Source organism: Neomonachus schauinslandi, chromosome X (assembly GCF_002201575.2).
Source record: "Neomonachus schauinslandi chromosome X, ASM220157v2, whole genome shotgun sequence".
Taxonomy (NCBI): Eukaryota; Metazoa; Chordata; class Mammalia; order Carnivora; family Phocidae; genus Neomonachus; species Neomonachus schauinslandi.
The window spans coordinates 638,710-661,308 of record NC_058419.1 but is presented as its reverse complement, the minus strand read 5'-3'; the positions used below and the strand labels follow the sequence as shown (position 1 = coordinate 661,308).

Genomic DNA, 22,599 nt, shown 5'->3' with positions numbered 1-22,599 from the left:
CAGGCCTCCTGCCCAATGTGGGGCTCGATCTCAGGACCCCGGGCTCACGACCTAAGCTGAAGGCAGACGCCTAATGACTGAGCCACCCAGGCGCCCCTTTCTTAAACCCTTTTAAAACAGAAGAGGGAACACTTCCAAACTCATTTTATGAGACCAGCATTTCCCTGATACCAAAGCCACATAAAGCTACCACAGGAAAAGAGTACTACAAGCAAATATCCCTAATGAACAGGGATGCAAAAATCTTTAATAAAATACCAGCAAACTGAATTCAACAGCACATTGAAAAGATTATACACCATTAACAAGTATACAAATGTGATTATCCCTGGGATATAAGTTGTTTCAACCTATGCAAATAAATCAATTTGATATACCATATTAACAGAATGAGAGATTAAAAACCACATGATCACCTCAGTTGATGCACAAAAACCATAAAAACTCAACAAAAAATGCAGGAAAAGTATAAAAATTCAACAACATAGTTATAGAAGGAACTTACCTCAGTGCAATATTATATGTGCTGCTGAAGAAAGAACTGAAAGCTTTCCCTCTAAGATCCAGTACAAGGCAAAGATACCCACTCTTGCCACTTCTATTCAACATAGTACTGGAAGTCTTAGAGCAATCATACAAGAAAAAGAAGTAAAAGGCCTCTATATCAGAAGTAAAATTTATCTCAGATCTCAGATGACAGATCGCATATATAGAAAACCCTAGACTCAACAACAAAAATCTTAGAACTAATAAATTCAGTAAAGTTGCAGAATACAAAACAAATATATAAAAATCAGTTGAGTTTCTATGCACAAACAACAAACTACCCAAATAGGGAATACAATCCCATTCACAATACTTAGTGATAAGTATAAAATACTTAGGGATAAGCTTAACCAAAGTCAGAGACTTGTACCCTGAAAATTATAAAATATTGATGAAGGAAATTAAGGAAGACAGAATGGAAAGACATGCCATGTTCATGGATTGGAAGAATTAATATTATTAAATGTCCATGCTACTGACAGTGATCTACAGAGTCAGTGCATTCTCTATTAAAATCCTAATGGCATTTTATTTTTTATTTTTTTTTTCAAGATTTTTATTTGACACAGAGAAACACAGTGAGAGAGAGAACACAAGGGCATTTAAAAAAAAACTTATTTATTTGAGAGAGAGTGGAGAGGGGCAGAGGGAGAGGGAGACAAGCATATTCCCCACTGAGCAGGGAGTCTAATGTGGGTCTCGATCCCAGGACCATGAGGTCATGACCTGAGCCAAAATCAAGAGCTAGATGCTTAACCATCTGAGCCACCCAGTTGCCCCCCCAATGGCATTTTTTACATAAATAGAAAAAACAATCCTAAAATTCATATGGACTCACAAAAGACCCAAATAGCTAAAGCAATCTTGAGCAAGAACGAAGATGGAGGCATCACACTGACTGGTTTCTGAATATTATTACAAAGCTATTGTAATCAAAAAGTATGATACTGGCATAAAAATTGACATCTAGACCAATGGAACAGAATTGAAGGCCCAGAAATAAAACCACATATCTACAGTTGACTGATCTTCAACAAGAGTGCCAAGAATCCACAATAAAATGAATACATGATTTTGGAAAACCTGGATATTCACATGTACAAAAATGAAATTAGGCCCTTTACTCACACCATATACAAAAATCAACTCAAAATGGATTCAAGACTGAAATGTAAGACCTAAAACCATAAAACTAGTAGAGTAAAATGTAGGAAAAAAGCTTTTTCAAGAACTTGGCAATGATTTTTGTGGATATGGCAACAAAAGCAAAAATAGGCAAATGGGATTTCATCAAGCTGAAAGTTTCTTGTCAAAGGATACAAAGTTTCAGTTATGCAAGATAGGAATAAGTAAGATACGCAATATAAGACATAAGATGATTCTTCTCTTCCTCTGTTGTTTGAATTCCTGAACCTTATCCTTGTCTTATCTTACTGGGCTTTACAAGTTTTACTTCTGACTTTATTGGGTTACAAATGATTTAGAACCTACATATAAATCAGGTATAGGGCTAGAATGTCATCACACATACAATAAAGGAGAGACCCATGAACAATGAAAATTAGGGCACCCATTGAGTGTTCTGGGTTTTTTTTTTAACCATCTTAATCTTCAAGACCTTATTTTAGCTGCACAGTGCTATTTTTTTTTCTTGCTTGTTCGTTTTTTAAACAGCTTTGTTAAGGCATAATTGATATACAAAGAACTACACTATTTAATATATATAATTTGATGAGTTTGGACTGTGTAAATAGACGTGATACCATCACCACAATCAAGGTAATAGACATTTTCAGTACCTCCAAAGTTTCCTTGTGTCCTTTGCGGGGTTTTTTTTTTTTTGATTCATTTTATTTTGTTTTTTGTGGTAAGAAGAGAGCATGAGATCTGCCGTCCTAACAAATTTTGAAATGCACTGTATCTTACTGTTAACTATAGGCACCAGGTTGTACAGCAGATCTTTAGAATTTATTCATGTAGCATAACTGAAGCTTTATGCCCATTGAATAACAACCCCCTTTATACCTACCCCCATCCCCTGGCAACCACTACTGTATTCTCTGCTTCTATGAGTTTGAGTATTTTAGATGCCTCATATAAGTGGAATCATGCAGAATTTGTCAGTTATGGTAATTTATAGTTTCCTAGAAAATTATCCATTTCATCTGTTTTCCATTCTTTGGACTTGAGGATATATGTATTTAACATTAAAAAAAATTTTTTTTAAAAATCTGTTTCATTTTCTTTGTAGCATTTATCACTAAGGGAAGTTATTCTTTTATTATTTACAGTCTCTTTCCCCCCATTAGATTGTTGTCTCCATGATTGTGGGGACCTTGTCTGTCTTGTTGACTAGCACCTAGAGCAAGGCCTGTCACATGGTAGCCATTCCTTAAATATTTCTTGAGTGGATGATTGTGTGATCTGTTTAAGTATGTCCCCTTTTCCATTGCTAATGCTGTTTACTTGTGTTTTCTCTTTTTTCTTGATTCTGCTGCCAAAGGCTCGTCTATTTTGTTGGTTTTTTCAAAGGACCAGCTTTAAGTTCTCCAGATCAGTTCAGTTTCTTAGCTTTTTAAAAAAATTCTGCTTTTTTTCTTTATTAATTTCTTCCTTCTGTTTTCTGTATGTTTTATTGTTGCTGTGTTGTTCTCATTGTTGTCTTCATTTTAAATTCTTGAGATAAGGGGCACCTGGGTGGCTCAGTCGTTAAGCGTCTGCCTTCGGCTCAGGTCATGATCTTGGGGTCCTGGGATCAAGTCCCGCGTTGGTCTCCCTGCTCCGCGGGAAGCCTGCTTCTCCCTCTGCCTGCCGCTCCCCCTGCTGTGCGCTCTCGCCCTCTCGCGCTCTCTCTCTCTCTCAGGTAAATAAATAAAATCTTTAAAAAGATAAATTCTTGAGGTGAAAACTAAGTTTATTTTCTGTCTTCCTTGTTTTCTGATAAATACTTTTAATGCTGTAAATTTTCCTCCTCACTTTTGCTTCATTCCATAGGTTCCAATGGCTTTTTTCTTTTTTAAACTTCTGATTTATGTTTTCAGTTTTTATTTTCTCTTCAACCCAAGATTTATTTAGAAGTGCATTTAAAAATTTCCAGATTTGTAGATCTGGGAGGGGGTGGACTTTATTTATTTATTTATTTTGCTATTACATTAATTTTTAAATTTTTTTTTTAGAGAGAGTGAGAGTGTGGGGCAGGGAGGGGCAGAGGGAGAGGGAGAGAGAGAATCTTAGGCAGGCTCCATGCCCAGCACAGAGTGTGCTGCAGGGCTTGATCTCACTATCTGAGATCATGACCTGAGCTGAAATCAAGAGTCGGATGCTTAACTGACTGAGCCACCCAGGTGCCCCATAATTTTTAACACATGGTAACTGTGGCCTAGGTAATACCGGCTTTATGGAAATTTTTGGATATTTCCTTTGTTACCTAGAAAAGAGGTCCATAGACTACACCCTGTAGGCCACAAGGGCCTGGTGCCTATTTTAGAAATCAAGTTTTGTTGGAACACAGCTGTACTCATTTGTTTACCAGTTACAACTGCACAACTGAGTGGTTGTGACAGAGACCCTGTGGCCCATGCAGCTTAAAACATTTACTGTCTGGACTTCTCACAAAAAGTTTGCTGACCCCTGACTTAAAACATGGTCAGTTTTTGTGACTTTTTCATATGCATCAAAAAATATGTATATTGTCTCTAGGGTACAAGTCTCTTATATCCTTATTAGAATAAGCTTGTTAAGTTGTGTTATAGTGATCCTTATGTCCTTCCTCATAGTTTGTGGTTTTGATTATACATATCTGAGAGAGATGTATATAAAACTCCCATCCACTTCTATATTTTAGTCAGGGTTAGGTTTATATATTTTGAAGCTGCATTGTTATTGCATAAAGAGTTTATAAAGGTTCATAACTATTGTCCTGTTGTGTTTTCCTTAATAAAATATGAAATAGTCTTCTTTGCCCACTTACACATTTATGTATGTATGTCTTAAAGTATTTCTAAAGAATATTATTGTTCCTGTCAGGTTTAGGTTGAACTACATATATTAGGAAAAATAAATAAATAACAGTTTAAACAAGAAAGATTATTTCTTTCTTGGGTAGAAGTCTGGAGATAGGTATTCCAGGGCTCTGTGATGTCATCAGGGACCCAGGCTCCTATCTTCTGCTTCACCATCTTGGTATATGGTTTTCATCCTAAGGTCCCCTCATGGTCCACGAGACTTCTGGAGTTCCAGCCAGCACATCTCCATTGAGGGCCAGAAGGAAGAGGAAAGGTAGGAGGGCAAAAAGGGGCCCATCCTAGCTCAGCCAATTCCTGATAAATGACCTCAGAAATCCCAGAATACAAGTCCATTTCCATCTCACTGGCAGAACTTAGTGAAGTAGCCACACCTAAGCAGAGAGGCCTGTCAGGTAGTTACCAAGGAGGAAGGTGAGACTGGACATTTGGGTCTGCCACTGCCTCTTGCATGTAGCCTTTTCCTTTTACAACTTTTTCTATTCCTTCATTGTCAACCTTCCTCAGTTATTTTGTTTCAGGTATGTCTCTTGTAAATAGAATATAGCAAGATTTTGAGTTCTTTGGTTTTAAACAATCAGAACATCTGTCTTAATAGGTGAGTGTAATGCATTCATTTTATTATCATTGCTGATATATGTGGCAGTATTTCTGCAATTGTCTTTTTTGCCTTCTGTTTGCCATGCTTTCTATTTAATTCTTTTTACTTTCCCTGCCATTTGTTACACTGAATTTTCTTTTTTTTTTTCTGTTTTAGAAGTTGTATGTACTGTTTTGATTCTTTTAGTTATTACTCTTAGTGTTTTTTAACATTGTTTTAAAATAATTTCAAATTTACAGAAAAGTTGCAAGAATAGTACAAAGGATTCCTGTGTGCCCTTTACCGAGATTTCTCAAATGTCAACAGTTTATCAAATTTCCGTTATCATTTTTTCCTTATACCTATGAATAGTGTTTCCTGAACCATTTGAGAATACGTTACACACATAATGCCCCTTCCATGGACATTTCCTAAAGAACAGGTCCATTCTCTTACATAATAACAATAAAAGAGTCAATTCAGGACATTAAAATTCATACAGTACTATTACCTAGTCGATAGATAGTGTTCAAATTTCACCAGTTATCTTAGTAACACTTTATTTTGGTCCTGGATGCAGGTTCACACATTGCATGTCATTATCATGACTCCGTGGTCTCCTTTGATCTTCTGTGAATGTAGGATTTTTGAAGACTGTAGGCCAGTTATTTTGGAAAATGTCCCTCATTTTGGATTTGTTTACATTTTTCATGATGAGATGCAGATTATGCACTTTTGGCAAAACTACGGCAAAAGTCATGTTGCATTCTTCTCAGTGATTTGTATCAGGAGGCACATGGTATCAATTTGTCCCATTACTGGTGGCTTCAACTTTGGATGCTTAAGGTAGTGTTTTTGAAGTTTTCCACTGTAAAGTTACTCTTCCCTTTGAAATGAGTAAGTATATTGTGGGGAGTTTTAGCATTCATCAGTGATTCTTTCCTAAATTATTTATTACTAAGATGATTATCAAAGGCAAGGTTCTAATTCCATCATTCCTTTTACCAGTTGGGATTCTACTCCCAGGAAGGGCTTTCCCTACCCATTTGTTTATTTATTCATTCATTTATTTATATTTGTGTGTATATCTGGATTCTTATTTTACTCAGTGGGTTCTAATCCATTATTATCATTAGCTATTTTGAGGCATGCATTGTTTCAGAATCAGCCAGTGGAAGCCCGTCCCATGTTCTTTTGACATGTTCTCATTATTTGAGTACTGCTTGATTTTCTGGCACAAGAAGATGTTCCACTTTCATCTTGTTCTTTCCTGGATTCGGCATTTCTCCAAGGAGCCCTGATTCCTTTTATTTTTTTTTTCTTTTCTTTCTTTTTTTTTTTTTAAAGATTTTATTTATTTATTTGCGAGAGAGAGAATGAGAGACAGAGAGCATGAGAGGGAGGAGGGTCAGAGGGAGAAGCAGACTCCCCGCCGAGCAGGGAGCCCGATGCGGGACTCGATCCCGGGACTCCAGGATCATGACCTGAGCCGAAGGCAGTCGCTTAACCAACTGAGCCACCCAGGCGCCCTCCTTTTATTTTTTAACAGCTTTATTGAGGTATAATTGCATACAATAAACTACACATGTTTAAAGTAGACAATTTGTTAAGTTTTGACATGTACACACCTGTACATACCATCACCACAATCAAGATAATGAAAATATCCATCACCCACAAAATTTTCTTAATGCCCCTTTGTAATTCCTCCCTTACCACTCCCTGTCCCTCCTGCAACCCCAGAAGCCCTGATCTACAGTCACTATAGAGTAGTCTGCATTTTTTTAGGGAAAAAATATACATATATGTAGAATCATATACTCTGTACTTTTTGTCTGTCTCATTTCATACACCAGAATTATTTTGAGATTCATGTATGTTATAGCAGGTATCAATAGTTTACACCTTTTATTACAGAAAAGTATTAAATTGTATAAATATTACCACAGTTTGTTTATTCATTTGCCTGTTGATAGACATTTGAGTTACCTGCAGTTTTGGTTTATTACAAATAAAGCTACTTTGAACCTCTGTGTACAAGTCTTTGTATGGATATGTGCTCTCTCTCCCCTTGGGGAGATGCTTAGGAGCAGACTGGTTGAATTATATGGCACATGTATATTTAACTTTTTAAGAAATTCCAGACTCTTTTCCAAAATAGTCTGCTGAGATTTTTGATTGGGATTATATTGAATATGGATCATTTTGGGGAGAATTAACATCTTAATAATATTGAGTGTTCCAATCTATGAACGTGTTATATCTCTCCATTTATTTAGGTCTTTAATTTTCTCAATAATGGTTTGTACATTGCTACATACAAGTCTTGCATATCTTTTGTCAGATTTATCCCTCCACATTTCATATTTTTATCCTATTATAAATACTTTCATTTTAATCTCAATTTCCTATTGTTCACTGCTACTGTATAAAAATACAATTGATTTTTGTATATAGAGTTTACATCCTACCTTTCTAAATTCACTTGTTAATTTTAGTACCTTTTTTGAAGAATCCATTGGATTACCCACGTAGGTTGTCATCTGTGAATAAAAGCAGTTTTACTTCTTTCTTTCCAATCTGGATGCCTTCTGTTTATTTTTCTTACCTTACTGCACTCATTGGAATCTCCCAATAAACTGCTGAATACAACTGTTGAGGGCAGTCATGGTACCGTTCTTCCTGATCTTGGGGGAAATTATTCAGTCTTTTACTATTAAAGTATGATGTTACCTGAAGGTTTTTCCACTTATTGATTTGAGGAAATTTACTTCTATCCCTAGTTTTCTGAGCATTCTCTTTTTCATCAATAATAAATGTTGCATTTTGTCAAATGCTTATTTGTATCTACTGAGATGATCCTATAGTGCTTTCTTTTTTAGTCTGTTAATATTGATGAATTACATTGGTTGAATTTTTATTGCTAAACCAACTTTTCACTCCTGGAATAAACCCCATCAGTCAGGATGAATTATCCATTTTAAGTACTGCTAGATTTGATTTGCTAAAATTTTGTTCAGAATTTTTACACCTATCTACTTGAGGGATATTAGTATGTAGTTTTCTTTTCTTGTAAAGTCTTTCTCTAGCTTTGGTATCAGAAATGCTGGCTTCAGAAAACAAGTTTGACAGTATTGCCTCCTTTTCAATTTAACGGGAGAGTTTTTGTAGAATTGATAGTCTTTCTTCCTTAAGTATTCGGTAGAATTCACCAGTCAAGCCTTCTGGGCCTGGAATCTTCATTGTGGAAAGCTTTTCAACTACCAGTTTGATTTATTTAATAGATATAAGGCTATTCAGGCTATATATTTCTTCTTGAGTGAGCTTTGGTAATTTATATCTTTCAAGGGACTTATTTCATTTAAGTATTTGAATTTATTGGCATAAAGTTGTTAGAATAATATCTTTTATTGTTTATTATCTGTAAAATCATTGTAATGTCATCTCTCTTGTTACTATATTGGTAATTTATTTCTCTTTTCTGATAAGTCTGGCTAGAAATGTAACAATTTTATTGAATATCTCAAAAAATCACTTTTGTTTCATTGATTTTCTCTGTTTATCTGTGTACTGTTCCATCTATGTCAACTCTGATAAATGATATTTCCTTCTCTTTGCTTACTTTGAGCTTCACTTGTTCTTTTTCTATTTTTTTTCCTCTATTTGTCTTAAGGTGTATGGAAGCTGAGTTCATTCATTTGAGATCTATTTTCTTTTTTTATAGAAATTTATGTAAATTTCCAAGTACTCCTTTAGTTGTATCTCACAAATCTTGCTGTGTTTTTCATTTTTATTCAGTTCAAAATAATTTGTAATTTTCCTTTTGACTTCCTCATTGATCCATAGGTTATGTATGTATGTATGTATTATACAGTTTTATTGAGATATAATTACATAAAACATTGTATAAGTTTTAGGTGTAGAGCATAATGATTTGATACATGTATATATTGCAAAATAATTAGCACAAGTTTAGTCAACATCCATCATCTTGCATAGTTACAAATTGCTTTTTTTTTTTTTTTTAAGATTTTATTTATTTGACAGAGAGAGAGAGAGAGAGCAGGAACACAAGCAGGGGGAGTGGGAGAGGGAGAAGCAGGCTTCCCACGGAGCAGGGAGCCTGATGCGGGGCTCGATCCCAGGACCCTGGGATCATGACCTGAGCCGAAGGCAGATGCTTAACGACTGAGCCACTCAGGCGCCCCTACAAATTGCTTTTGTGTGTGTGTGTGTGTGTGTGTTTGTATGATGAGAACTTTTAAGATTTATTCTCTTAGTAACTGTCAAATATATAATACAGTATTGTTAACTATAGTCATCATGTTGTACATTACATCCCCAGGACTTTTATTTATGTTTTAGTTAGATGAATTTACCTATTAAAGAAAACTATTTTAAAATTAGATAGCAAAGACAAACCCAACTCTATGTTCTATGCAAGAGTCAAACAAAACACGAAGATTAAAAAAGGCTAAAAATAAAGGGATGGGCAAAAATATATCAGGAACATGGGAACAGTAAGAAAGCAGGAGTTGCAATCACAGCAAGATCAGGATCAAAGGCAAGGAAGCTCACTGATTCTTTTTTCTTTATTTCTTCTTTTTTTTGCGTGTATTTTCACTGAGATAATTTTTCCATATTTTATTATTTTTTTTAAGTTTAAGTTTTTATTTTCACTCCAGTTAGTTAACATATAGTGTAGTATTAGATTGTATACAGTATAGTGATTCAACACTTCCGTACAACACCCGGTGCTCATTGCAAGTGCACTCCTTCATCTCCATCACCTATTTCGCCCATTCCCCCACCCACCTCCCCTAAGGGGGCCATCAGTACATTCTCTATAGTTAAGAGTCTGTTTCTTGGTTTGCTTCCTCTCTTTTTTCCCCCTTTGTTCATTTGTTTTGTTTCTTAAATACCACACAAGTGAAATCACATGGTATTTGTCTTTCTCTGACTGACTTATTTCACTTAGCATTATACTCTCTAGATCCATTCATGTCATTGCAAATGGCAGGATTTCTTTCTTTTTGATGGCCGAGTAGTATTCCATTGTGTATACATACCACATCTTCTTCATCCATTCATCTGTCAGTGGACACTTGGGCTGTTTGCATACTTTGGCTGTTGTTGATAATGCTGCTATAAACATCAGGGTACATGATTCCCTTTGAATTAGTATGTTTATATTCTTTAGGTAAATACTTAATAGTGCAATTGTGGGATTATAGGATAGTTCTATTTTTAACTTTTTGAGGAACCTCCATACTGATTTCCATAGTGGCTGCACCAGTTTGCATTCCCACCAACAGTATAAGAGGATTCCTTTTCCTCTACATCCTCACCAGCACCTGTTGTTTCTTGTATTTTTGATTTTAGCAGTTCTGGCAGATGTGAACTGATATTGTAGGTTTGATTTGCATTTCCCTGAGGATCAGTGATGTTGAGTATCTTTTCATGTGTCTGTTGGCCATCTGGATGTCTTCTTTGGAAAATGTCTATTCATGTCTTCTGTCCATTTTTTAATTGGCTGCCCATTTTTTAATTGGATGATTCATGTTTTGGGTGTTGAGTTTTATAAGTTATTTCTATATTTTGGATACTAACCTTTTATCAGATATGTCATTTGCAGATATCTTCTCCCATCGCTTCTCGGCCTTTTGGCTAAGGTCAAGTGCAGATATCTTCTCCCATTCAGTAGGTTACCATTTCCAGTACTCTTCATTTCTGTTTCCATCTGTTATCATTTTCTTTCTTCTTAAATGTCTTTTAATGTTTCTGGTAGTGTAAGTCTTCTGGTGAAATATTCTTTCAACTTTCGTATGTCTGAAAAAAGTCTTTAATTCTATCTTTAAAAAATATTTTCAATAGGTAAAAAAACTCTAGGGTGGCCATTTTTTCTTTCAGAACTATAAAGATATTTCTCTACCATCCAATGAGAAACCGGCTATCATCTTTACCTTTGTTTCTGTTTACTTAATATGACTTTTTTTCTGACTTCTCTTAAGATTTTCTCTTTTTCACAGTTTTAAGCTATTTGATTATAGTGTGCCATGGTGTAATTGTTTTCATGTGTTCTGTACTTGGGTTTCATTGAGCTTAGACATGTGGATTTATATTTTTCATCAAATTTACAAAAATCTCAGCTATTATTTCTACAAGTTTTTTTTTTTTTTTTTCTGTTCCACTCTCTCGTTTTCTTTGGATATTCCAATTATACACATATTTGGCCACTTGATGTTGTCTCACAGTTCACTGTTGTTGTGTTCATTGTTTTTTGGTCTTTTTTTTTTTTTTTTTTTTTAAAGATTTTATTTATTTATTCATGAGAGATAGAGAGAGAGAGGCAGAGGCAGAGGGAGAAGCAGGCTCCCCGTGGAGCAGGGAGCCCGATGCGGGACTCGATCCCAGGACCCTGGGATCATGACCTGAGCCGAAGGCAGACGCTTAACCGACTGAGCCACCCAGGCGTCCCGGTCTTTTTTTTTTTCTATCTGTGATTTATATAGTTTCTATTGCTATGTCTTCAAGTTCACTAATCTTTCCTTCTGTAATATTTAATTTCCTGTTAATCCTATCCATTTTCAATCTTTCCTCTAGCTTCCTGTACACACACAGAATATTTATAATGATAATGGTTATTTCAAGAAGCTTTTCTTCTAATTCTTTCATCTTTGATATTTCTTGCTCTATTTTGGTTGATTTATTTTTTTTCTTATGTATGGGTCACATTTTTCTGCTTCTTCCTATGCCTAGTAGTTTTATATGAATGCCAGATACTGTTAATTTTACTAAATAACCCTTTGAGGTTTCATATCTAGCCAGAAAGCACTTTGCTTATCAGCTTTCTTTTATTGTTAGAAAGAAAACTCATGTTTCTGATCTTATTTTTTTCTTTCTAAAGAAAAGTTAATAGGTTTCTGCAACTCTAAGGAACGTTTTGTCACCAAAAATTAAGGAACGTTTGAATTGAATAGACTGGAAGGTGTGGAGAAAGAAAAATGAGTTAGACCAGTCATTCCCAAACTTGGCTGAACATTGGAATCACCTGAGTAGTTTAAAAAATACACTGAGCCAATCTGAAAAGGCTATATACTACATGATTCCAACTATAAGACATACTATACAAGGAAAGGAAAAACTATGGATACAATAAAAAGATAAGTGGTTGCTAGGGGTTAGGGAGGAGAGAGGTTGAATAGGGAGGATAGAGGATTTTTTAGGGCAGTGAAATTATCCTCTATGATATTATAATGGTGGATACATGCTATTATACATTTGTGAAAACCCACAAAATGTACAACCCCAAGAGTGAATCTTTTTTTTTTTAAGATTTTATTTATTTATTAGAGAGAGAGAGAAAGAGAGAGCAAGAGGGAGAGGAAGAGGGCAAAGAATCTGAAGCAGACTCTGTGCAAGGCACAGAGCCCGACGTGGGGCTCGATTATGACCTGAGCCAAAACCAAGAGTCAGACACTTAACCGACTGAGCCACCCAGGCACCCCAGTATTTGTGAATTTCTTACCTAGTTTCCCTCAGGGGAGAGAATGGGAACTGAGGGCCACTGGTGAACACTGAGTTAGAACAAGTGAGCATTTATATGAATAATCCCGTCTACATCATGAATCTGATGGAATCATTGAAAAATCTGCAGCTACTCTTCCCCAGGCTTTGTGATCAATGTGTTCAACCCCAATGGCAACTTCTCAACTAAAAACAGCATCAATTAGCTATTCCCCTTGTCTGGGGGAGTGAACATAAGGACCTTGAACTCCCAAGGCCTCCGTTAAGTTTATGAAAGTGGCCTCACATTTTCTAGGAGAGTGGGGAATATTGACTCTGCAAATGGGCTTCTAATTTGCTCCCCAGATGAGCTCAGTTTGAATTCAGTCAACTTTGAAGTTGAGCTACTAAATGAATGACAGGAATGTCTAATCTTTGAGTATACTGTATCCCAAAATTTCTATTAAGGTTATAGAAAACTTCTGATTATGACAACTCGGCATTAAAAACTAACCCATTCTTGATATATATCCAAAGAAAATGAAATACGGATCTCAAAATGATATCTGTACTCCAGTGTTCTTTGCAGAATTATTCACAATAGTCAAGATACAAAAACAACCTAAAGGTCTGTCAATGGATGAATTGAAATAAATAAAAATAGTCAAACTCATTGAAGCAGAGAGTAGAATGGTGGTTGCCATGGTAGGAGTGGTGGAAGGGAAAATGAGGAAGTGTTGGTCAAAGGGTACAAAGTTTCAGGGTGAATGAATTCTGGAGATCTAATGCACAACATGGTGACTACCGTTTACTGTATTATAAACTTGAAATTTTCTAAGGTAGATCTCAAGTATTCTTACACACACACAAAGAATGGTAACTATGTGAGGTAATGGATATGTTAATTGGCCTGAGTGTGGTGATCATTTTACTCAAAATATCATTATCAAAACATAAATTTGTATACCTTAGATATCTATAATTCCTTTTCGTCAATTATACCAAAATAAAGCTAGAAACAAACAAACATAAAACTGACCTGAATTGATTGTCTTGCAGGTATGAGAGGATTGAAATTCCAATCCATATTGTACCTCATGTAACCATTGGGAAAGTATGCCTTGAATCAGCAGTTGAGCTGCCCAAGATTCTGTGCCAAGAGGAGCAGGATGCATATAGGAGGATCCACAGGTAGAGTCCTCTCTCCTCTCTCCTCTTTACTTCTCAGGGCCTGGTCCCTCTTCTCCTCTTCTTGAGTCCGCTTTCCTTTCACCTCTCTGTGAGAAAGTGTGTTAATAATCTATTTAACATTCATTTCTCTCCTACTGCACTTTGGATCCTTCCAAGGGCAATGGTACTTTTTGGATGTTAAAAACAAAACCAAAAACAACTACATCTTAGCAGCCCTATTGCCAAGCACTGGGTCTTACCCAAGAAATGTGTACTATATGAAGTGAGAGACAGCAATTTCAAATTATCTCTTTGAATTATCTTGAAGTTCTGAATAAAATTACATCCTCCAAATCATGAAAAATTTAACTATAATGGAATTTAAATTATACATATCAATCTAATCCAATTTGCAAAGGTCTGGTGCAGTTTATCATTTTGTTACATAGTCTATGACCATTTTGTTTTACCTTCACTGCTGCTTTGCTACTAACCTGAACTATTTTATCCCTTTAGCCTTACACATCTGGACTCAGTAACCAAGATCCATAATGGCTCAGGTAAGATTTCTTTTTTCTAGAATATAGGCAGTGAGGGTGCCTGGGTGGCTCAGTCATTAAGCGTCTGCCTTTGGCTCAGGTCATGATCTCAGGGTCCTGGGATCGAGACCCCGTCAGGCTCCCTGCTCGGTGGGAGGCCTGCTTCTGCCTTTCCCTCTCCCTCTGCTGCTCCCCCTGCTTGTGCTCTCTCACTCTCTCTCTTGAATAAATAAATAAAATCTTTAAAAAAAAAGACTTTAAAATATAGGCAGTGATCTCTGAAATACTCAGCTGACAGAAACAAATTTAGTTTATGTGCTTGAAGTAATAGGTTCAAGTTCTCCTTGAATTTCCTTTTCCAAGAGCTTTGCCATTCATTAATCCTGCTCCCAACTTTTCTTTTGAACCCTGCAGACCCTTTACTCTATATGCTACCTAGAGTAAGGCTGGAGGAAAGACTGGGACGAACTTTATGATCGACTTTCTCAGGGAGGAGGAAGGGCCCTGATTTTTTGTGTTTGCCAGTTTCCACCATGGCTGATTTTAAACAACTAATGTGGCCAGAAGCTCACAGACTTCTGAAATTTCAGTAGTTGGCTTTCATGGGCTGATCTAAATTGGTTCCAGCACAGCACTACCAGCCTAGTATGGTGGGAGTTGAAAGAGATGGATAGACAGACAGATAAAAGGGAGGGTATGAAGGAAGAAATCTTTTCATGTCAATAAACACAGAAGGAATTCCTATACAAGGCCAAGGAGCAGAAAACTCAATACAATATACATACTAAATCACTTTTCTCCAGCATACACACCTACCCTACCATACCTTCTCTTTGAATAACCCTGATTCCCAGACCACTTTGTGTAGTCTTTCCCAGTGACTGGCAGAGTCACTAGTGAGGAAGAAAGGGAGGCTTTCAAGTTATAGGCCATTACTTTGAGAGGAAAAGAAGAGATAGCTTGGTATATCTCTCCCATCATTTCTGTCTGGAGGTAAAATATGACGAAGAATTAAAAGTTGGTAGTATATGACATGTAGCCATATTCTAAAGCCACAGTAATTTATTTTATTTTATTTTAAAGATTTTATTTATTTACAGCGAGAGAGGGAACACAAGCAGGGGGGAGTGGAGAGGGAGAAGCAGGCTTCCCGCCAAGCAAGGAGCCTGACGCGGGGCTCAATCCCAGGACCCCAGGACCATGACCTGAGCTGAAGGCAGATGCCTAATGACTGAGCCATCCAGGTGCCCCACAGTAATTTAAATAGTATGGTACTAACTAAAAAATGAACAAATAAATCAGTAGAACTGAATAGAGCCCACAAATGGGCCCAATGTGTGTATAAGAGTTTATATTTAAGAAAGATATTACTTCAAATCAATAAAAAAGGATGGATTATATACCAGTGTTGGGACAGTTCCTTTGTTTGATAGTTTATTCATTCAGGAAGTATCTGGGGTTCAGTGCTGAACAAAAGAGACATTCTTAACTTCCATGGACTTCTATTCTTCTATTTCCATTTGGGGGAAAATAGATTCCTAACTAACATCATACACAAAAAATAAATTCCAGATGTAGTTAAGCTTTTTAAAAAATGTTTAAGTTTGTTTGTTTGTTTGTTTGTTTGTTTATGTAATCTCTACACCCAATGTGGGGCTCAAACTCATGACCCTGAGATCAAGAGTTGCAGGCTCTTCTGACTGAGCCAGCCAAGCGCCCCTAGATTTGAACTTTGACTATTAAATGTGGGATAGCCACTTTGGGAAAGAGTTAGCAATTACAGTTACCAAATGTTCCACCAGTTGTACATACACCCCAAAGAGCTGAAAAGAGGTGTTCAAATGAAAACTTGCATAGGAATATTCATAGCAGCATTATTCACAATAGCCAAAAGGTGGAAACAACCCAGTGTCTGTCAGTGGGTGAATGGACAAAGTGTGATCCATCCATACAATGGAGTACTGTTCAACAACAAAAAGGACTACTGATAAATGAACCACCTGGATGAATCTCAAGAGCATTATGCCAAGTGAAAGCAGGATTACACAAAATGCTACATACTTTATTGTTCCATTTATATGAAATTCAAGAATAGGCAAAAGTCATCTGTGGTGACAGCAAGTAGATCAGCAGCTGCTGGGGCCAAAGGGCAAAGGGAACTGCAGAGGGCCCTCTGGGCTTATGGAAAGGATCTGTTTCTTCACTAGAGATCATTACCACAGGTACACGTTTGTCAAAACTCAGTGAACTGTACACTTTAAATGGGGTCATTTTATTGTCTATAAATCATGCCCTTTATAGCTCATTTTATTTTTTAAGATTTTATTCATTTATTTGAGAGAGAGAGAGAGAGCATGAACAGGGTGGAGGGGCAGAGGGAGAGGGAGAAGCAGGCTCCCCACCGAGCAGGGATCCCGATGCGGGACTTGATCCGAGGACCCTGGGATTATGACCTCAGCTGAAAACAGACACCTAACTGACTGAACCACCCAGGCGCCCCCCCCCCCCCTTTATAGCTCATTTTAAAAGTTAAAAAAATACAGGAGGAAAATAAAGAGGATATTTTTCAAACTCTGGGAAGACTTGGCCTAATTAAGCTGACTAAGAAAGAATGAAAGACTTGGGATGCCTGGGTGGCTCAGTCGTTAAGCGTCTGCCTTCGGCTCAGGTCATGATCCCAGGGTCCTGGGCTCGAGCCCTGCATCGGGCTCCCTGCTCAGCGGGGAGTCTGCTTCTCCCTCTCCCTCTGCCCCTCCCCCTGCTCATGCATGCTCTCTCTCTCTCTCAAATAAAATCTTTAAAAAAAAAAAGAATGAAAGACTTTTATAGAAAAATCAAATTGTTCATAAATATCTTTAGAAGAAGTATGGATTAAGATGGCAGTTTTTCACCTTTTCTTTTGGCAAAGATTAAATTGAGAGGTATTTAGGTGAAGATGTGGGGGAAGTGAACGCTCCCATATACTGTTCCTGGAGGTATAATTTGGTGCAATCTGGAAAATACTGGCTAATCAGTTTTATTTATTTATTTTTAAAGATTTTATTTTATTTATTTGACAGACAGAGAGAGAGAGACAGCTAGAGAGGGAACACAAGCAGGGGGAGTGGGAGAGGGAGAAGCAGGCTCCTGGCCGAGCAGGGAGCCCGACGCGGGGCTCGATCCCAGGACCCTGGGATCATGACCTGAGCTGAAGGCAGACGCTTAACGACTGAGCCACCCAGGCGCCTCTGGCTAATCAGTTTTAAAATAAACATGTACTTGAATCTAACAGTTCCACCTCTAGAAATGTATCCTTCAAAAATTTGTAGGACAAGTATGCAAAAATAAATTTAAAGGGATATTAACCACAGTCTTTGTAATAGCGAAAAAATGGATGCCACTGAAGTGTCCATCAGTAGAAGACTCATTAAATTGGTACACCCATGGGGCGCCTGAGTGGTGCAGTTGAAACTCTTGGTTTCAGTTCAGGTCACGATCTCAGGGTTGTGAGATGGAGCCCCTCATCGGGCTCCATGCTCAGTGTGGAGTCTGCTTGAGGCTCTCTCTCCTTCTCCCTCCCCATCTGCCCCTGCCCTGCTTGTGCTCTTTCTCTCTCTCTCTCTCTAACATAAATAAATACATCTTTAAATTGGTACATCCATTCTGATGAATATTGTGCAGCCCTTAAGAAAGAAAGCCAGATCTTTCCTGACACAGAAAGATGTCATTGTTATGTGGTAAAAAAGTAACATCCAAAATCATACAGTTTTTATTCAAAAGTATACATACAAATGCACACATGTACACAGGTATGTCATATACATACATCTTGGAAGATATTACAGTGGTCATTTTCAATAAGTCATATATTTTTTTAAAGATTTTATGTATTTGAGAGAGAGACAGCACGAGCAGGGTGGAGGGGCAGAGGGAGAGGGAGAAGCAGACTCCCTGCTAAGCAGGGAGCCTGACACAGGGCTCAATCCCAGGAATCATGCCCTGAACCAAAGGCAGATGTTTAACCGACTGAGCCACCCAGCCACCCAGGCGTCCCTCAATAAGTCATGTATTATGAAGGAGAAAAAGGTATTTCCATTAGGCAGAGTTTGTTTTAGAATGAGTACTATAAGGGCACCTGGGTGGCTCAGTTGGTTAAGCGTCTGCCTTTGGCTCAGATCATGATCTCAGGGTCCTGGGATGGAGCCCCACATCAGGCTCCCTGCTCCACAGGGAGTCTGCTTCTTCCTCTCCCGCTTCCCCTGCTTGTGCTTTCTCTCTGTCCGTCAAATAAGTAAATAAAATCTTAAAAAAAATCAGTGCTATAGAATCTTTGTCTCACCATCAAGCTGAATATGAAAGATGGTAACTCCCTTGCTCTTCATCTCTGTGTTTTTTCCTCATTTTAAAAGAGTAGCTTTCAGGTGAGTTGAGTTAATGTATTTATTTCTTAAATATGCAAAACATTTGAGCAATTTTCCTAGTGGACTTGTGGAAAACTAAGTTGCAGAAAGCAGAGTTCTAGCTCTCTAGGGTTTATGGTCATTTGTCATTTACACTGTGCAAAGGCCTAAGGGCTGGGGAAAGAAACCTATAGTTCTTAGCCCTTTTGTGTAAGGGAGTAAAGATCTGGTTATCTTTCTTCTCTCTGCATAGCCAGGCTTCCCTCTGGCTTATGGATCTAGGAATATTCAGAATGGCCTCAAACTAGGTGTCTTCTTTGCTCAGCTCTTCTGTCTTTGTCCTGGCTAGCGATACAAAATCATCTGCTAGTCCTACCTGCTGCTCCAACTGCTTCTTTTATGTGCTCACAACTGGGGAGCCGTTGGTGGTGGAGTGTTATCTCATCCGTGTTCTTCCTGTTGAAGTGTTTACCAAGAATCTGTGCAGTCAGATGTCAGCAGTCAGCGGGCCTCTCCTACAGTGGCTGGAGGACAGACTGGAGCAAAACCAACAGCATCTGCAGGAGCTGCAACAAGAAAAGGAAGAGCTTATGCAAGAACTTTCTTCTCTAGAATAAAGTCGGAGAACAGTGGGGTAAACAAACCTTTTTTCTTCAATTTGTATATTAAGCATGGTCTGAAAATTCACCCACCTCGTGTGTAGTCAGACAGTGGAGCAGCTCTCTTTATCTCCCAGTGGATGAGTTTTAATAATGCGATAAACACGAGATGTCTTCCTGAAAGTTTCATTAGGAATCAGTGAACACTCTTACCCGTAACTGGCCTACAAAGTGCATATGAAGATGCTTTAAGTAGACAAAGTTTTTTTAAAGGCTATGGGAGGTACATTGGCAAGGACATCTTGTAATAAAATGTCCTAGGAACATATTTTAAATACTTACTTCTCCCTTGTTTAACTTTGAAGTCCATATTTTCAATTTTAGACACTCCCTAGAATAAGCTAAAGGAAGAAGAGTATTTCATGTTTCAATTTTATAGTTACGAGGTTTAGGTTGGACAGGTACATGAGTATACTAGAGTTAGTAGAAGGAAGTGAAGGTGACTTATTAGCACCCTGCCTCTATTCTTAGCCCTCATTGAGAGGCATATGTCTTACGTCTTCCTTCTTGATCTCTAAAATATTAGGTATTCTAAGATACCTATCAAAGGTTGAATCTGTGTGGGTGCCCTTTCTAACCATATAGATGAGTTCTAGCATATTTGACTCTGAAGCAAGTTCCTATTGAGCAGATCCTATTTACCTCGGAACTTCCATTATAATATAAATATGTTTTTCCAGAAACATTAAGGACCTAGGATGTAACAAAAATCATGTTTTAACAAGTTCTGTTGCATTATTCTTTCCGTGTATAACCACAAAAGGTAAGTGCGTCTTTAGAAAAGAGTCAAGCCTATTGCATACTGGAAAGAAAACAATTCCAACAATAGTGACAAAGGGTTGGGTTTTGTTTTTGTTTTTTCTTCTTGTTTCTCCCTAGATTATTGTGTTTCATATTGCAATGTGAAATGCACCTGTAGTCCACCTGCATGAGAATCACTTGGAGGTCAAACTTTATCTCTGGGGGTGGAACCGAGAAATCTTCATGAACCCCCAGCTGATTCTAAGGCATACTATAGTTTAAAAACCACTACCGTAGGGCATATGGAGTGTAAATGCTGTATTTTCCTTAATTTCCCACAGCCACAGTTCTTCTCTATTCTTTTCTTTCCCTATAGGAAAAATGAAAATATCCAGGTATAAAATTAATTAAGCTAAATCAATTTTGAAGAAGTTGGAGGACTCACATTACCTGACTTCAAGACTTGCTATAAAGCTACAGTAATCAAGACAGTGTGGTTTATGCCCAACTGATTTTGACAAAGGGTAAAAGCATTTCAGTGGAGTAGGATAGACAGTCTTTTCAACAAATTATGCTGGAGCAATTGATACCCATAGGCAAAAAAATGAACTTTGACCTAAACTGCACACCTTAGACAGAAATTAACTCAAAATATATCATGGACTTAGATGTAAGATGTAAAACTATAAAACTTTTAGGAAAAAAAATCATAGAAAAATCATCAGGACCTTGGGCTAGGCAACAAGCTCTTGGCCTTCACTACAAAAGCACAGTCCTAAAAGGAAAACAATATACTGGACTTCATCAAAATGAAAAACTTTTGCTCTGTAAAAAATTTAAGAGGAGGAAATCATTGAGAGAAATTATTTGCAAACCGTATGTCTGATCAATCTAGACTAGATAAAGTCAACAATAAAAAAACCCATCCAATTGAAAATGAGCAAAAGACATGAATAGACATTTCACTAAAGAGGATATATGGATGGCACATGAGAAGATGTTGAACTTCGGTAGTCATCAGGGAATGCAAATGAAAACCACACTGCATTATGATTACATACTTACCAGAATGGCTAAAGAAAAAATAATGAAAATACCAGATGCTGTTGAGCATACAAACTGGCTCTCTTATTTTCTCACTTATAGGAATGTTAAATGGTACAGCTACTCTAGAAAAGAGTTTGGGAATTTCTAATAAAGTTAAACATCCATGTATCATACAACCCAGCAGTTGCACTCCTGGATTTTTATCCCGGAGAAATGAGAAGCGATGATGGCACAAAAATTTGTACACAGATGTTCTTAGCAGCTTATTTGTAAGAGCGAAAAACTGGAAATAACCCAGATGTTCTGCAATTGAGTGAGTGATTAAACCAAACATCCGTACCATAGAATACTACTCTGCAATGAAGAGAAACAGATGACTATTGATACACACCACTTGGGTAGACCTCAAGGGTATTCTGATGAATGAAAAGGCCAGTCTCAAAAGGTCACATACTATATGATTGCATTCTTGAAATGACAAAATTCTAGAAATGAAGAATAGATTAATGATTGCCAGGGATAGGGACTGGAGAGGGTATGGGATATGTGTGACTATGAAGGGATAACACAGGATGTTCATTTGTGCTGATGGAACAGTTCTGTATCTTGATTATGGTGTTGATTACATTATCTGTGCTAAAACTACATAGACCTACACACACCCACAAATGAATGCATGTGAAATCTAGTGAAACTGAATAAGGTCTGTAGTCGAGTTAGCAGTATTGTGCTATTGTCAATATGTCAGTTTTGAAGTTGTACTATAGTAATATAAGATCTTGCCACTGGGGGGAAACTGGGTAAAGGGTACATGGGACTCACTGTACTATTTTTGCAACTTCCTGTAAATCTATAATTATTACAAAATAAAAAGTTAGACGTATTAAATAAGGAACTAGGAGGAATGGTACTTAATTTATGAAATAAGAGTGATGAAAAGAAAACCCAAGGGGAATAAAATGATTTGAATGTTTTTACAGGCCAATGTTGAGCACATGTCCCTTTCCTTTTCTGGGCTTCATTTTTTTTCATTTATAAGGTTAGAGTGGATCACCACCGAGGTTCCTTTTAGCTCAGTGTTCAGTCTTTAAAAGTGTTCAGCATCACAAGGAACAGTGATACAAAGAAGATGTATCATTAATTTCCCACCTGCACCAATCGGGCTTACTTTACACAAAATATTGCACTCCCTATGCAACCCTGCACCCCTTTTGGTCAGTAGATTCTCTATTTTCAATCACAGCCAAGACTCTGATGGGAACAATATATACACTTGCCTTCTCTCTCCATTTTGTCATTTCCTGTTCATTCAAGTCATTGCATTCTGACCTCTGTCCATATCACTCCATTCATACCACTCCTGCCAATGTCACCAATGACCTCCAGGACATAGTGAATGTCAATAGATGC

General features: G+C 37.3%; 1 protein-coding gene across 3 annotated transcripts in view; it reads left to right on the top strand.

The window, feature by feature from the left end:
- Positions 1 to 22,161, top strand: part of BRCC3 (BRCA1/BRCA2-containing complex subunit 3) — a 55,333-nt gene extending 33,172 nt beyond the window's left edge. The window contains exons 8-12 of one of the 3 annotated variants that reach the window (XM_021682688.2): positions 4,750 to 4,824; positions 13,714 to 13,845; positions 14,341 to 14,384; positions 19,208 to 19,376; positions 20,519 to 22,161. In XM_021682688.2, the coding sequence (XP_021538363.1) occupies positions 4,750 to 4,824; positions 13,714 to 13,845; positions 14,341 to 14,384; positions 19,208 to 19,359 (403 nt within the window). In that variant the 3' untranslated portion in view covers positions 19,360 to 19,376; positions 20,519 to 22,161. Of the gene's footprint in view, positions 1 to 4,749; positions 4,825 to 13,713; positions 13,846 to 14,340; positions 14,385 to 19,207; positions 19,378 to 20,518 lie in introns of those variants that run through there. The other 2 variants (XM_021682703.2, XM_021682695.2) reach the window with 2 other exon arrangements.
- Positions 22,162 to 22,599: the final 438 nt, after the last annotated feature.